This window comes from Eretmochelys imbricata, chromosome 26, assembly GCF_965152235.1.
Source record: "Eretmochelys imbricata isolate rEreImb1 chromosome 26, rEreImb1.hap1, whole genome shotgun sequence".
In the NCBI taxonomy this organism is placed as follows: domain Eukaryota; kingdom Metazoa; phylum Chordata; order Testudines; family Cheloniidae; genus Eretmochelys; species Eretmochelys imbricata.
The window spans coordinates 13,705,350-13,721,734 of record NC_135597.1 but is presented as its reverse complement, the minus strand read 5'-3'; the positions used below and the strand labels follow the sequence as shown (position 1 = coordinate 13,721,734).

General features: G+C 50.3%; 1 protein-coding gene across 2 annotated transcripts in view; it reads right to left on the bottom strand.

Annotated features, from left to right (window-relative positions):
- Window positions 1-16,385, bottom strand: part of DBNL (drebrin like) — a 35,656-nt gene that overhangs the window by 10,130 nt on the left and 9,141 nt on the right. For both annotated transcript variants that reach the window (XM_077805805.1, XM_077805806.1), the window contains exons 4-11: window positions 14,371-14,445; window positions 13,100-13,246; window positions 11,981-12,058; window positions 9,123-9,274; window positions 6,524-6,578; window positions 5,957-6,031; window positions 4,511-4,616; window positions 2,256-2,408 (exon numbers count right to left, since the gene is read on the bottom strand). In XM_077805805.1, the coding sequence (XP_077661931.1) occupies window positions 2,256-2,408; window positions 4,511-4,616; window positions 5,957-6,031; window positions 6,524-6,578; window positions 9,123-9,274; window positions 11,981-12,058; window positions 13,100-13,246; window positions 14,371-14,445 (841 nt within the window). The remainder of the gene's footprint in view (window positions 1-2,255; window positions 2,409-4,510; window positions 4,617-5,956; window positions 6,032-6,523; window positions 6,579-9,122; window positions 9,275-11,980; window positions 12,059-13,099; window positions 13,247-14,370; window positions 14,446-16,385) is intronic.

Genomic DNA, 16,385 nt, shown 5'->3' with positions numbered 1-16,385 from the left:
AAGCCTCTGGCAGCTTTGCTGTAACCCAGGAATCAGGCCCACTGTCAGCTTCCTTATCACCAAAGCCAGAACAACAATAATCCTGAACTCTTCCAGCTCAAAGACCTCATTATCCCCATTTTACAGACGGGAAAACTGAGGCACATAACAGGGCAGTGACTTTACTACTTGTCTACTGCGTGAACGTGGGTGAGACAGGAATAGAACCCAGGTCTCTCAAGTCCCAGCCCAGTGCACTGTTCAACAGGCCACAGGAGCCAAGCACACTGAGACTTGTATTTTATTACAGCATTTGGAGTAGTGGACATAAGAACAGCCACACTGGGTCAGAAAAAAGGTCCATCTAGCCCATTATCCTGTCTTCCGACAGTGGCCAATGCCAGGTGCCCCAGAAGGAATGAACAGAACAGGTAACCATCAAGTGATCCATTCCTTGTCACCCATTCCCAGCTTCTGGCAAACAGAGGCTAGGGACACCATCCCTATGCATCCTAGCTAATAGCCATTGTTGGACCTATCCTCCATGAATTTACCTAGTTCTTTTTTGAACCCTGTTATAGTCTTGGCCTTCACAACATCCTCTGGCAGGGAGTTCCACAGGTTGACCGTGCGTTGTGTAAAAAAATACTTCCTTTTGTTTGTTTTAAACCTGCTGCCTATTAATTTCATTTGGTGACCCTAGTTCGTGTGTTATGAGAAGGAGTAAATAACACTTCCCTATTTACTTTCTCCACACCAGTCATGATTTTATAGACCTCTATCATACCCCCCTTAGTTGTCTCTGTTCCAAGCTGAAAAGCCCCCGTCTTATTAATCTCTCCTCAAATGGAAGCTGTTCCATACCCTAATCATTTTTGTTGCTCTTTTCTGAACCTTTTCCATTTCCAATATGTTCCTATGAATTTTACAAGGTCGTTATACTGATGTACCAAGTTCCCCAGGTCCCCTTGAACCTCTTGGGATGGAACCTTTCTATGTTGGGTCCCAGAGAACGCATTCTGGGGACAATCCGAAAGAAAACCCAGAAGTATCCTTTTCCAGCTTTAAAAAAAACAGAAGATGTTCTCCACGAGTAAATTAAAAATGGGTGAATTTCAGTACTTCAACCTTTTAGCACTCTGTCCTCCTGGAAGCATAACCTTGTAACAGTACACAAAGGAAATAAAAGGAATGTTGTACTCCACCGTAAAAATAATTTGTGGGGGAAAGGGGGTGTCATAATAAGCCTGGGTGTCACTTTAAGTATGGAGTTGCAACCAGCACCTCTACAGCCCAGGAAGATTAGGCAAAGCAGAATCATAGCCCATGACCCCGGTGTGCAAGGTGCTGTACAAACACAGAACTCCTCCATGTTGTATGTACTGTGACATTTAGGTCATAATAAATTGCCTAACTAGAAATAAAAATAATAAATAATGTTACGTATCTGCAATGCAGGGGAGTTTGCATTACTATGAGATCTCCTTCCCTTTTGCACTCTGGATTTTGCATCTGAACATGCAGCGCAAACGTTGTGTTACTGTCGATTTAAAATACATTGTATCCTTGTTTTGTTTTTAAAAGAAAATAAAGGAAAAGGAGAGAAAAGGAGCCATCTGTGTGTTTCTACTTAATTCTAACGCATTTGAAAAGCACCTAACACACTTAAATACATAAACTGGGCCCTGCTAACTGAGCACGTTCAGACAAGCGCTCTCAAGTTTGCCTGCTTTTAGATTTTTAGGCATCTCTTCCCCACAGCAAAAGCCTGCTGGCTCATAAAGACCATTCACATGCACAGTCTGGAGTCCAGCCATTGGAGTTGGTGAGCAAAAAAGACACAATGCTGAGAAGCTGGATCATTCCCCACTTTCCAACAATGCCAGCAGCTGAAAGGACCGTCTTCAGACTTAGCAAACAAAGTCATTCCTGGTCTGAGATACAGCAAGCAAAGTTTCTGGCCCAAAGGAGATGTTTTCAGAACGTTATGGGCATGTGAAGACAGAATGAAACTAAGCCATGACAACCCTAGAAATATCCTGTAATACTGCAGAAGCCGCAATAGCTGGCGGACCTGCTCCGAGAGCCGAAGTGAAAGCTCTCCTCTGGTGACACAGGTGCTGGAACTAGGGGGGGCTGCCGCACCCCCTGGCTTGAAGTGGTTTTCATTATATACAGGGTTCACAGTTTGGATCAATGGCTCTCAGCACCCCTACGATAAACACTGTTCCAGCACCGCTGCCTAGTGACCTGGTGCGGAAGGTAAAGCAACTCACCTGAGCCAGGAACCGGAGAGGCTGGAGGTGTCTCCTGAGCAGAGGGATGGACAAGGGAGGGTGGATGAAAGGCCTGGGTAGCTGAGTGGACTGGGGAGGCCGGAGCGTGGACAGGGCTGCTCTCCTTCTGCAGGAAGGGGCTCCGTAGCTTGCCTGGGAAGGACGAAAGCAAGAAACACACTAGGCACTTCAAGCAAGCAAGCGAGCTTTTCAGAGACGAGTACACATGGAAAATACCTACTCTTCGCTCCACCATCTCTGCGCTTACCCCTTTCGAAGCAGCTCTAGCAGTCGGAACCAACTGTTCCGGTGCGGCACTGCTCTTGAAAGTGACTTGGGAGAAACGGCACCTTCTCACTCAGCTGATCTGCCCCCGAGATCTGTGGGATTTACTGTCCGAGACACAGTCTTATTGCCTAGTATTCCTGAGTCCCAGTCCCAGGGACTACCACAAGAACATCCTATCACTTTCTATATCCCCTGCTACACTGTTACAACAAAAGGCAGAATGCCAGGCAGGGGGATGTATGGACAACAGCCTCATTTGCTACCCAAACCCACTTCAGTTGCTCTCCATCCTGTGCACTAAACAAGGCAGGTGTCCCTTTGGAAGCATATGCACAAGGAGGCCAAATTAAGGATGCAGGGGAACCTCCATTCTGGCATTGCCTAACGTATGCGTGCTTGACTTTGCAAAAGGTAGTAACGTTCTTTTAGCTTACTTTTCCGTATGACATTTCCTAGGTTTTAACAGAAAACTGCAAAAACAGAAGTGTCCTCATGGGAAGCCACAGACTGCAGCCATAGGTCATCAGCAGGCTTTGACCCTCAGGTCTGTAGGAAAGTCCTCTACCCCCTGAGCTAAAGGAATAGCAGCTAGCCACAGGCAGCAGTTACCGTCTATGTCCACCATGAGAGGGGGATGTTACACACACTTTCCCAGTAAGGCTCTGCCTACCCTGCACAGTGCACAATTCTGCTAGACAGCAGCGGAGTGTGGAGTATCAAGGGTCTTAGGTTCTAATCCTGGCTCTGGGAAGGGACTGTTACAGCAGTGGTGGAGGTTACAACCTAGCCAAGTATATAGCCGTATTACTTGAGGGAGGCGGTGTGGCTAAGTGAATAAGACCCGGGGCTCATGTTAAGAGACCTGCGTTCTGTTCCCTTCTCTGCCAGATATGACTATGTGAGCCACAATAAGGGTTGTGAAGCACAAAGCAACATTAAAAGCAGTCAGCGGGAGAGGCGAGATTTGAATTACCACTCGCCTGGCTTCCAACACAGCGTGCTCTCAGGCTAAAGAGTATTTTGCTGGGAGGGTGCAAGCGGGTAGCTATTTAACTGAGAGAGGCTTTGGAGCATGCCCGGGCAGACAGAACGTTCAGTGAATTAAGTCTTGAGCCAATACTACGATGCATATGCAAATGACAATTTCCTGGGACTAATCACCAGATTTGGCCAACTTGACTTTTAGGACAGCGGAGGCCACCTCTTTTACATCAGGACTATCTGCTGTCAAATTTCAGGTACCTACTGCAAACCCTGGAGACGCCAGAGTTGTTCGAAGAAGCAGGTGGAAAACGTCTAAACACCAGCAGCAACAGCCCCTTGGAACACAAAGTAAGACATTTTCCACTGCTCCACTAAGCTACTGCTTGCTTATTTATCAATGGCCGTACAGGGAGTCTGGGGCAAAGCAGGAATTGAACCCAGTTCTTCCATCCTAGTACCCCGGCTACATCACCAACCCTCCTTTTAACTGGTCTTCACTTGTGGCGCTGAAGGTCCCTGGTTCAAGCTGGGGTGGTGAAGCTAGTGAAAATCATGGAAGTCAGGGTCTCTTCTAGACTTAACAGTCACAAACCTATTTTTGCTGAAGCATTAAAAACATTCAGGAGACAGCAGAGACAAGCATGGAAAATCTCAGCCTCAACAGCCAGGTGAAGTTATTAGCTGCTGAAAAAGGGAAGCTTATAATGGGAAGTCTCTTGGCATTGCCCCACCTACACTGCAGGTCACACAGTGGTGCGATAGGAGTTTTATCAGAACTGGAATGACCCCTGTAACTCACATGCTCAGGAGTCGCATGCCTGTCCCAAACACATGCTGATAACACCTTCATATCACACGCTCCCTGTGTATTTACCTGGAAGCTGTACGTTACCATGGCATTGACTGTGTCTTTCCTGAGGAGCTTTATAACCCCTGAACAGGCTATCAGTTCTCTCTGCTGATGTCCCACTCTTGCTTTATACCTGGTTGGGAACCGAAGGCTGCTGTTTCTGAGGGCATAGACCTCTCCTTCTGTTTGAAGATGTCCCGTGGGTTCACTGATCTTTGTGCTATCAGCAATGCTGCTTCCTGGGAGGAAAAAAGAGCACAAGCGCATTATTCCCATGGCTGGATAATCGATTCTGTCACCTGTCTCTGCAATACATGATGCTGCAGATGGTTTGGTTTTCAAGGTAAGAACGCATCTCATTTCCTAGCTCCTTGGGTATTGTTTACCCACCTGCCTAGAACAGCTTGAGAACGGTTCTGTTTACTTCCTCCAGCTAGGTACAAGTCAGTGCTGAGAGGTCACTTGTATTCATCAGCTCCAAGTCCTAGAGGGGTCGTGGTTTCATCACTGTTACTGTGCTGTCCACGTTTTCAACTGAGTAATTAACCACTGGAACAATTTACCCAGGGTCGTGGTGGAGTCTCCATCACTGTGTGTTTTTAAATCAAGACTGGATGTTTTTCTAAATCCTCTAGGAATTATTGCGGGGACTTTCTCTGGCCTGTGTGAATCAGATGAGACTTGATCACAATGGTCCTTTTCTGGCCTTGGACTCGACAAGACCTCTGGTAGAATGGATATGGTGGTATCACAGGACGTAGTCACAACCTGCTGATGGCACCAAGGCCTATGTTACCACCTTGCCCTGTGATTCCTTCTCAGCACTGGCCCTCGGCCTGCATGAAACAGGCAGCTGGAAAACAAGGTGTCACCAGTATGGCACATGGAGGCTCTCGCTTGTTCTGTTCAAGTCCTCTACTGGGGAGCTCCACAGGAGCAGCAGACAGGCCTCACTTCTGACTGGGAACTCAACTGGGAAGCCTAAAATTCCCCCCCCCCGAAATACAGGAAAGTTGTAGGAAGAACAAGACCCAGCCACTAGGGCAGGAGACCAGCAGCCATCAGTGGAGGCCTGGAGCAAGCCCCTGCACCCATAGGATAGGCTGGGGGAGGGCAGCGAAAGCTCCCCAGCTCCCGGGAGCGTCAGGGACAAGCACCTGTGCCACCAGGAGAAGCATGGGCATGAGGAGGCAGATAGGAGTCCATGCCCCTCAGAAGACCCATAGCCCACAACAAGTTGGGGAACAGGCCAACCAGCTCTCAGGGGACCCACAGCCGGCTGTGCGGGCCTTAGAAAGTAACTCAGAGCCCCCAGGAGACAAGCCCCCAGCTGAAGAACCAGGCAGGTGAGGCAATACGTGTGACTGCTGCGTCTGAACAGTCCACGCCGTGTCCCCAGCACTCTGAGGGGAAGGGAGCAAAGGAAGGGTTACAGCGAGAGTCAGTTCACTCCGTGTGCACTTAGAAGTGGCAGGAAAAGGAGGGCACTGCCCTGCCACGGACTGCCCGTGGGCCCGGCTGGCACAGCCGTAGCTGTCGGTGCTGGCAGCAGATCATGGGAGCGCCTCCTCTCACGTACCTGAGCTTTCTCCACAGACTCGCTCCTCCGGAGGCCCCTCCGCTGGGCGGCCTGATGCTCCTCTTCCTGCTCCTTCTGCAGCACAAGACAACCCTTTGCTCTCGCAGACACAGAGACAAGGATCTCTCACCCAGCCCCCACATCAAATCCCACCCTGAAACGTGGCTTCCCCTGGCTCCAGGGGGACGGGAACGAGGAGCAGCATCGGAAGGATGCTCATTACAGAGCCAGACAGCCAAATGCTGGACACACCCAGTGTGCCAGGCTTTGGAACCTGCCTATGAGAGTGGCCGACAGCTGATGCTCTGATAAAGCCACTCTCTATCCAACCCACCTGGCCAGATGGACAGTTCTGCAGGTGATGGACGAGTCATTCCTGACCCCTACACACGTTCCGCATGGGAAGCCCTGACACTGCCTCAGCCTGTCTGGGTATAACGTTGCTCTGTCTGGAGCTCCCCCAGATGCAGTCCACGCTGCGCTATTCTAGGGGACCCTGCCCCCTCCCCAGATTTCTGCAAGAGTCCCGAATAAGAGGTCAAAGGGACGGCGACTGTCAAAACTCACCCATTGCCGCTTCTCCTTGTCCCTGCTCTGGGTATCCTGCTGCTGCTGGAATTTCCTGCCGTTATAAATAAACTGCAGTTAAATAATAACCAAGCCGCTCTGCCCCTAGAGCCAAGCAGCCCAGCTGGGCGGAGCTCCCCGGCTCTCTGCACAGACAACCTTACAGCAGGGTGCTGCCCTCACTCCTTCCCCTAAAATTGTCGATTTAGGGGCTCCCCTCTGTCATATGAGCAATCCCCATCCTTGCCACAGCATTCACAAGGAAGGACCCCCACCCCCCCATTCCCAGACTTCCTCATCGCCGCATCAAGCACCTGGCAGCCAAGCCTGTGGGGCAAACAGGCCAGCTCCAGGAGCGGGAGGGAGGGTGAAGCATTCCCCAAGGTTCGGGCTTAATATGGGAGGGGCGGGGGGATGAGGATAGGTGTGTCAGCCCCGAGAGGAGACCACCCCCCACCCCACTATCGCAGTCATGTAGGTGGGGCCCCTGGGCAGTAGCAAGGAGATGTGGCCACTCCAGCTTCTCTGATCGCTTTTCACGCAACACCACAGGGCCCTTTCTCCCCTCAAAACACCCTTCAGTGGTGGGGGAAAGAACTCCCTCCCCAGAGGGGCCTGGGCAGACAGAGACTGGGGGGCTGTTCCTCCCCCCAACCCCAGGCTCTGTGAAAGGAATGCTGGAGCCAGGATATCCCTGGCCCCACTGGAAGGATGAAGGGAGGTCAGAGCCCACGTGGACAGTTTCTAGTAGCAGTAAAACCAGCCATCGCTCTCCCCGCCCCGTGTCCTTAGTGGCAGAGATGTTTTTGGGGGAGGAAAGGGGTGGCTATATCCAGCCCCCACTCAGGCGGGCAAGGGGGGGGCATTGCTGCCTGTTCCTTTGGCAGGGGGCAGTGCTGGCATCCTTCCCCCTGTGCCTATCAGTGCATGGCTTTGGGGATGGGCTTGCTCCCTGCCTGTCTATCATGCTCCTTGCTGGCTCTGGGGTGCCTCTGGTGTGGGTACTCATACCGCCGCTGGGGACACAGGACCAATGAGACGCCCTGTCAGACTCCAAGCCGGGGGCAAGGCTCGCTCTTGTTAGGAGGAGCTATAAAACACCCCCAAAACATACTACAAAAGGATTAACAGAGTCAAGGTTGCCAGACTGCAGAATCCACCAACACAGACTCCCAAAAAACATGGAAATAAGCAGTTACATTGCTCAACAGCCCTGCACTGCAACCAACAGGCACCCTTCAGCTCCGGCCACATTGGCTGCTTATATTGTGTGGCCTTGAGAGATTGCAATGTCCTAGAGCTGGAGGTGTGTGTATTGGGGGGGGGGAGGAGAATGTCCCTAAATGCAGGACAGGGTCAGAGTGCAAATGGTGGATGCAAGAGGTGCTACTGTAGCATTCAGGGAACCTTCTGTGAATGGGCGAGCTGTGCTTTCAGCCATGGTTTGAACGCCCAGCATTTGTTCTTAGGTAGCAGCGACAAAACTGAGATCTGCGCGTGTGCCGGGGCAATAGGCATATTGCCAGCGACCAAGACAGTAACAGCCTGGGCACGGACACCACTGTGGTTGTACTGTACAATACTATGGATGGCCACAGGGTTAGATATCAAGATGAGAGAGTGTCACCTCTAAGGCTGGGCTTATGGTTGCGCCAGTCGGAGCCCTGGTCCGATGGACTGAGCAAGGTCTGTTAGCTGGGGCTCCTCTCTCGAGTCCGAGGGGGCTGCTTGAGGGAGAAGGCAGTTCCAGGGTGCAGGAGGCAAAGTCTTGCCCGTCAGACCAGCCTCCATGCCCCATTGGGGACAGGACAGAGAGGGATGGGGCAGGAAGACTTCAGTTGAAGTTGCTCAACAAGCAGAGCTCATAGCTCAGCTGTGGAGAAGGCATCTCCTCCGCCTGGGTGATTTACCAGACAGGAGCCCCATCCAACAGAATTTACTAGGCCCTTCGGACGGGGACTCCAGGGCATAGCCTTAACTCTGACCTCAAAGACTGTGAAACATCAGCGAGTGACTCGTTGTCATACTGCCTAGCAACAGGCAAGCCAGTCGGAGGCTGGAGCTGTGTGTGTCTCCTCACAACTGGGAGGGTGTGTACTGTGGCTGGTTGTTTGTACAGGAGGCGAGGGTGTTACGGAGGCAAGCAGCCTGGGTGCTTCTGAAAGTGGCTGTTACCTGAATGGTGACTTCCTCGATTTTCAGCAATTGCACGGATAGGAAATGCACTGGAGGAACTTTAACTGAGCGCTCACGTTGTTGTGTGCGGACAGACAGAGCAAGTCTGCCACTCCCTGAAACCCACCGGGCCACACACTTCCCCCCTCTGCTGACAGGAATGGGGAGACTGGCACAGTGAAGGGGACATTGAGGAGAGATGCCAGAGATCTGGCTGGAAGGGCACTGGGACTGTCTTCTGAGGCGAGGGTGGAGCATTCACTACATCGGGCCTCGCCCCTGAGTCCTACACTCTGCAGTGTGGGATGGCTAGCCTGATGGGGAGAATAAAGCAGCCCCTGGGTCAGAGGGAAGGAGACCAGGCAGACCCCTGGGATAAGGCAAGGAAGCCATTAGAGCGTCTCAGTGCAAAGAAGAGACTCACTTCTGAGCATCAATCTCATTGGATCTCTCTTTAAATCTTCGCTCACGCCCGGCTGCTTCCTGCAGCTCCCGCTCCTGGTGCTCTTTGTCCAGCCGCTGTCGCTCCTCATCCGCTCTCCTCTTCTCCTCCAGCCGGCGGTTCTCCTCGTCTTTCTAAGGACAGGAGCGTTCCAAGGCTGGTTAAAGCTGCCAGCACGGGAGAAAAATCCCCACAGCTCTCTCCTCACCATGTCTTTGTACTTTAATAACCAACCGTCATGGGAGATTTACAGCTGGTTACAGTGTTGTCCACTACAGCTGGACTGTGTGCAGCCCTGATTGCTCTAACATCACCCCACACACTCCTGGGAGGGCTCCTTCAACCTCCAAGAACTCCACATGGAGGGCGGACCCAGAAACACAGAATCTTCCCTCAAAGACCTTGCTTGTTCATGTAAGCACAAGTCACAGAAGCCCTGACAGCGATCAGGGCCATGCCCTGAGACCGAGCCCTCCCCTTCCTGACGGGAACAGAGAACAGAACACCTGGGACCTGTAGCCCATAGGGCTAGCTTAGCTTTGATTGTAGTCACTGTAACACAAGGAACCTACAGGCCTGTGCCCTGTAAGACATTAGCATAAGCAAGTTAGCATTAAGTATAGTCACATAAAGTAGGCCTGTTACCCTGGTCATAGATAAATGGCCTGGCAATGACCATTAGCTGTTGGGGAACTAGCAATAGCTGGCTGAATAGCAGGAGTTGGAACCTAATGGTAACTGGTAACCACAGGAACATGGAAGTGATAACCACAAAACTGCTTGAGAATGGAAGGACAGGTATGATAATGAGAATTAATAGGTTAACCTATCAGTAAGGCTGCGAATCGTTCACAGAGGTCAGGGAAATCATGGCTTCCATGACTTCCTGTGATCTCCGTGAATTTTGCAGCGCTGGTGTGGCTGACCCCAGCAGCTGGGGAAGCCCCAGGGCCAGCCGCAGCTCTGGCAGCCCTGTTAACTCACTCAGGTACTTATCTGGCCGCCATCACCACAGTATCTGCACACCTGATAACCTCCAATACATTTAAGGTCACACACACACGCACACACTCCTATGAGGTAAGGCAGGGCTACGGTCCCTCTCCTACAGATGAGGCACAGAGCGGCTAAGTGATTTCCCTTGGGACACTCAAAGGAAGCCTGTAGCAGAGCAGGGAATGGAAGCACGGTCTTCCAAGACCTAGTGCAATTGCCTAACCATCGGACCATCCTTTCTCTGTCTGGCCAGGACTGAGGAAACCACCACTTGTCTCCAGTGCTTAACCTCCTCCGTGTCAAACAGAGCAGCACCGCTGCCTTGCTCTCTCAGTGCCTCGTCAAAATCGAAAGAGCAGCTGGCCAACCCGAGCCCAGGCCAGACTGGGCGGTGGGGCGCGCTTTGGAGAACTTGCTTCCTTTGTAATATCGCCCACTGTCAAAGGCCCTCAGATGGTTAGCTTGGTCTGCGACCTAGCGCTCCTTTTCAGACTTCTCTCTGCTACCACATGCCCCAACAGGCAGTGGGGCAAAACATGTCCACTTCCAGCTGGGCCTGGTGGGGAGATTGTGCTGTCCCAGCGGACACAGCCCTGGCCACGGAAATGCTCACATCCGGGACCTGCAGGCTCCATTGTCACAGGGATTTAGATCCAGGGAGGACTCAAACACCTGTTAAGGACTGCAGCGGCCTGACTGCTTAACCAAACCTGCCGCAGCATTCCACTCAGCACGCTGGTTCCCTAGTCACAGCCCTCTTGGGATCCGACCTATTTTCCCGAGAGACCCCTTCCCATCCAGAGCCACAACCTCCCACAACAGCTACAGCCCACTTCAACCGTGAACCTGCCGACCGTCAGTGGGAGCCTCGAGAGGGCAGGAGCCAAGACGCTCGCTAGAACTAGACCAGACAACGGAACTCACTGCTACAAGAGAGAAGAGACCACAAACCTCAGTACATTCAGAACTCAGTATATGCAGGTTTCAGAGTAACAGCCGTGTTAGTCTGTATTCGCAAAAAGAAAAGGAGTACTTGTGGCACCTTAGAGACTAACCAATTTATTTGAGCATGAGCTTTCGTGAGCTACAGCTCACTTCATCAGATGCATACCGTGGAAACTGCAGCAGACTTTATATATACACAGAGAATATGAAACATATTTCATATTTCATATGAAACATATTTCATATTCTCTGTGTATATAAAGTCTGCTGCAGTTTCCACGGTATGCATCTGATGAAGTGAGCTGTAGCTCACGAAAGCTCATGCTCAAATAAATTGGTTAGTCTCTAAGGTGCCACAAGTACTCCTTTTCTTTTTTCAGTATATGCAGAATCTTTACACACAAACTCATCAAGCTAATGATTCAAAAGGCTGGGGAAGAAGAACAGAGCTTATTGTTATTCTGGAAGCTCTCAGGTGCTATGAGATGAGGACTAAATAAGAATCTCGATGGGCACTGAGAGAGAGTGCCATGAAGATGAGCTGCCTAGATATGAAAACTTACACGTCTCCACTAAATTTTCAGCTGAAGCAAAATTTCCTTCCAGCCCTCGCTCCTGCATTTTGGGTTATGTAGAAATATCAGGACTTCTGTTTACAAACCCGGCAGGACATGCGGGAGTCAGGACTGCTCCCAATACTTTCTCCAGTCTCTTCTATAGCAGCTGGAAACAGTCACCCCCACGAAAGCAGAACAAACCCTTCCCATACCCAGGAGTCAGCAAAACCCAGCCTTAGAAAGGGGAGGAAGAGGCAGTTAGTGACCCAAAAAGCTCAGGTTAAATCCGAGCACCTTACCCAAATCAAGCCTCCCTCAGCAATCCAATGCTTGGGGACTCACCTCTGCTTTGGCCCAGAAGTTATCTTTACCGACCCTCTTGATTTCAGACATGGCGTTTGTCTTCTGATAGACAGAACTCTAGAGGTGGACAAGAGAAACACACAGTTGAGGCAGTCTGTATATAATCAGGACCTAGTGGTCAGAAAATTGCAGCAGCCTGGCAACACAGCCCAGCATCTTTCAGGTTCCCCTCCCAGGATAGTGCGCCCAGAACTGTTCAACAGGACCATTAAGTGCCTGATTCTGTGCAACAGGCCAAGCAGTCTCCAAGGTTGGGGGAATGTGGAGAGGGCCCGGGAAAGGGAAAGTCCAATGGAATGTTGAAAGCCTGTTTATGACTCCGCATGGGCCAGACCCTGAAGTCTGGCCCAGAGAGAGATAGGAAGTTGTAATTGGAGAGCTGCATTTTAGAGACAGACAAAACTGGCAGGATGAGGAGGGGAAATTACCCAAAAAGGGAAAAGACAGTGGTAAATATATAGATATTTGAAGAATAACTCCCCCGCTCCACCCTGCTATGTGGCAGAAGCTAAGGAGCTGAGAGCTCATCACAGGATCAGCAAAGGATCTTCAACAACAAGAGAAAGGAAGACAGAAACAGCACCAAGACACAGATGATTAAGTACCATTCAGCGAACAAGCTGAGACAGTCAGCAACCTGACCCTGACGTATTGCATGTGTGGATCTTTTCTAGTGTTTAGATGAACTGATGCTTATGCAGTGTTTGAAAAGTGAAAGCACAAAAATTGATGTCTGAAACTGAAAAGAATGTGCTCTGACATTAATTCTTGTGGGCTAACACACATCTTGAGAGGGGTGCTTTAGAAATTCAAATGTTGTTGCTTCGGAGTCACAGTAGACCAGACAACACTTGAGAATACACGGAGGCTGGTCTCTCATTTAGCACTAGCCATCAGATCCAGAGAAAGAGGTTCTGAGATACAGAGGGTGAGGCCATGAAGAATACCACGGCTAGCTTCAGAACAAGTGCGTCCTCACACCAGGATCAGAGTTGAGCAGCCCTATTTGCTGCGCAGCTGAGTCACTGGCAGCTAGATTCCTGCTGAACCTGCAGCCCAGGGGTGCAAAGGTTACTTAGAAAGGTCCCAGGAACTCACCACTGGTGCCTGGGGGCCTGAATCCTGGAACCTGCTACTTTCTTTATGGAAGTTGTAGTTTGCGCCGGAAGCCTTGGCAACTTTCTCCATGATGGAGTCAGGTTCCACGTCCTCCTCTGCCCGAGCATTTATCGTCACATGGGCGCCCTGGGCAGAGAAAAAGAGCAGCACAGTTAGGAGAAACTTGACTCCGAGGGCTAAAGGATGACACCCTTCTGCCCAAAGACACACACTGCTGCAGAGTGACCTGAGAGCAGACTGGCCTGATTTCACCACTGCACGTTTGGGGCAGACACTTCTTATGGGAACAGAGGCCTCCAATCCCTCTGTCTGCCTTTTGTACGACCCCCACAGAGGGGAAGGAAGGGAGAGGCAAAGAGAGCCATTGGGATCTGGTCCCACACTTCATGGCATGTGAAGTGACACGGTAAGGCTGCTGCTGTCACCCATTCTCCTCCAGCTCCTGAAGAGGATACTGGGCTGACTTGAACTTTCCACTTTACAGACCTGAGCCACAAGCTCCTTGAAGTTTCCGGACTCAATACCGAATCTAAAACAGCAAGGATGAAGGAACCCCAAGGTCAAGGGACTGAAAGAGAGAGGGCAGAAGGAGACATGACATTCCCACCCCTCTGCAGCAGTCTGTAGCCTCTGGCAACTCCAACTCCTCTTTTAAAATGATACTTTACATAGCTCCCCACTGAATTACTGCAACTGAAAGCAGAGTTTAAAGAAGCCATTTGCCCACAAATTGCAGCTCAAAGGGCTGCCAGGTATGAGGGAGAACTGTTAATCTAATGAGGTAAATATCCACAATGTAAGAGAGAACGGGTGTTTGTAGCTCTTCCCTTCCATGTGGTCTCTTTTTCTATCAGGAACTATTTTTCATCAGGGAAACCCCCTAAAATATATTGGCTCTCAAAGAAACTTAGAAGAACATGTCTACCAGCAACAAGCCCCCACAGGATGCTCAACGGGTTCACTTCACAGGTGGTTAAGGGGACTCAGCTGAGTGCCAACGGCATTTTAACGCACACCCTGCTGTGGCTTTCTGCTGTGTTTCTGTTCCAGGAGAAGCCCATGCTCACCCGGGAAGATCCCAGGCTGTAAATATGGAGTGGCCAGAGCCCTGCAAAACTTTCTCTACCTCCCTCGGGCCTTTCCCAGCAGGAAGGACAAAAAGCCAGGGCTGCAGATCTGGAATAATAGAAAGGGCAAACAGCAGCAAAGGGGGGGCGTCCAGGGAGATCATCATAAAAACATGCCTGTACCTTTAAGAAGTTTCCTACAGTGCTGACATGGTTGGCACACGCTCCCTTTCTCACATCGTTCACACCTTCGCCAGTCTGCAAAGAGAAATCATCAGTACCTAGAACCTCATCTCAAGGACGCTGTAGCACTCAACTGAGACACGGCCCCCCCCCCCCGGCATGGCTCCTTGAAACAGGACATCACAGCTCTCACCCATGAGGTGAGGTGGAGGCCAGATTGAGGGGGAAGAGATGCTGCGTGCCCAAGGCAAAGCTCTGGCAGCATTACTTAACGCGAAGGAGAGGAATGTAAGAGATGAATGTAAAATAAGCATCCAAGTGGCAGACGCCCTCTCATAGAATCATAGAATATCAGGGTTGGAAGGGACCTCAGGAGGTATCTAGTCCAATGCCCTGCTCAAAGCAGGACCAATCCCTAATTTTTGCCCCAGATCCCTAAATGGCCCCCTCAAGGATTGAACTCACAACCCTGGGTTCAGCAAGCCAATGCTCAAACCACTGAGCTATCCCTCCCCCTTCCTCTCTGCTAACCCTCTCTAGTACTACCAGTGCCTGGTTCCTTGAGAACAGGATCCTACTCCCAGACACTGGGCCTGTAAACCTGGCTGCCATCTTAGCCGACACACCAGGGATTGAACTGGGAACCTCAACGGCTGAAAGCAGGAGTTGCTACAGCTTGAGCTGAACAGCCAAGGTGCCAAAGGTGGGGCTGCAACAGACGCGCATCTTCCCCTGGATCAGGCCCAGAGTGGGACCTGTAACACACACGGATCGGTGGGTATACCTAAGAACCATCACAAAACTCACCACCTTCTGCTCCAAGTGCCGGCACTGTCTTTGACCGGCCTTCTAACATCAATACGAAGCAACATGTACGTTTGCAAAAACCTAAAACCCTCCCAAAACAAGACACTCCACTGCACAGACTTCTCCCCATGGAGAGAGGATGGAGAGAACAAACAACACCTGGCAGATGTGGAGTCACATGGCTTCCACTGTAGTGCTGGAAGGCACTCAGACACTACAGTGATGAGCACAGAACAACCACCTATACAGAATAAAGAACAGCACAGTGCATGCTCTGTTTGTGGAATCTCAACTCCAAGTCTTCCTCACTTTCAAACATTTTATTCTCGCTACAACGCTTTAGAGGGGTTATTTTCAAGATATTTATCGCCTCAATAACCTTAACCTAAATAACCTGATAATATTTACTGCTAGTTTAACTACCATACTAATCCATGGTGTGCCCACACCTTGAATACTGTGTCCAGTTCTGGTCAGCCCGTCTCAAAAGGATGTAGTAGAAATGGACAAGGTTCAGAGAAGATGAAAGATGATCAAGGGTATGAAACGGTTTCCATACGAGGAGACTCTAAAAATATTAGGACTGTTTAGCTTAAAGAGAGATAATTAAACGGGGGCAAGGATGACAGGAGGTCTATCAAATCTTGAATGGTGTGTGTGAGAAAATGAATAGGGAAGTGTTATTTAACAATACAAAAACCAAAGGTCACCCCATTAAATTAACAGGCAGCAGGTTTAATACAATAAAGAGGAAATATTTTTTCACACGACATACAATTAACCTGTGGAATTGTGCCGTGACAGCCAAAGTATAACTGTTCCAAAAAGAACTGGATAAGTTCATGGAGGACAGGTCCATCAATGACTATTAGCCAAGATGGTCAGAGATGCAGCCCATGTCCCTAAACCTCTAACTGCCAGAAATGGGGAGGGGAAGATGGGTGGATCATGCCAACTGCCCTGTTTTGTACACTCCCACTGAAGCTCTGGTACTGGTCACTGTTGGAGACATGATAATGGGCTAGAAGGACCATTGGTCTGACCTAGTATGTCAATTCTTATGCTCTTAACAAGAACAGAGCACCTCAGAAGGCCTAGGAACATCTCCCCATTTTGTTCATCTGAATTCTTAGCATTTTGCAGTGCACTAGAGATTTGCATGTGTTTTTTGGGGAGTCTCACTCTGGCCCCGAAGTCATTCCAAGCAT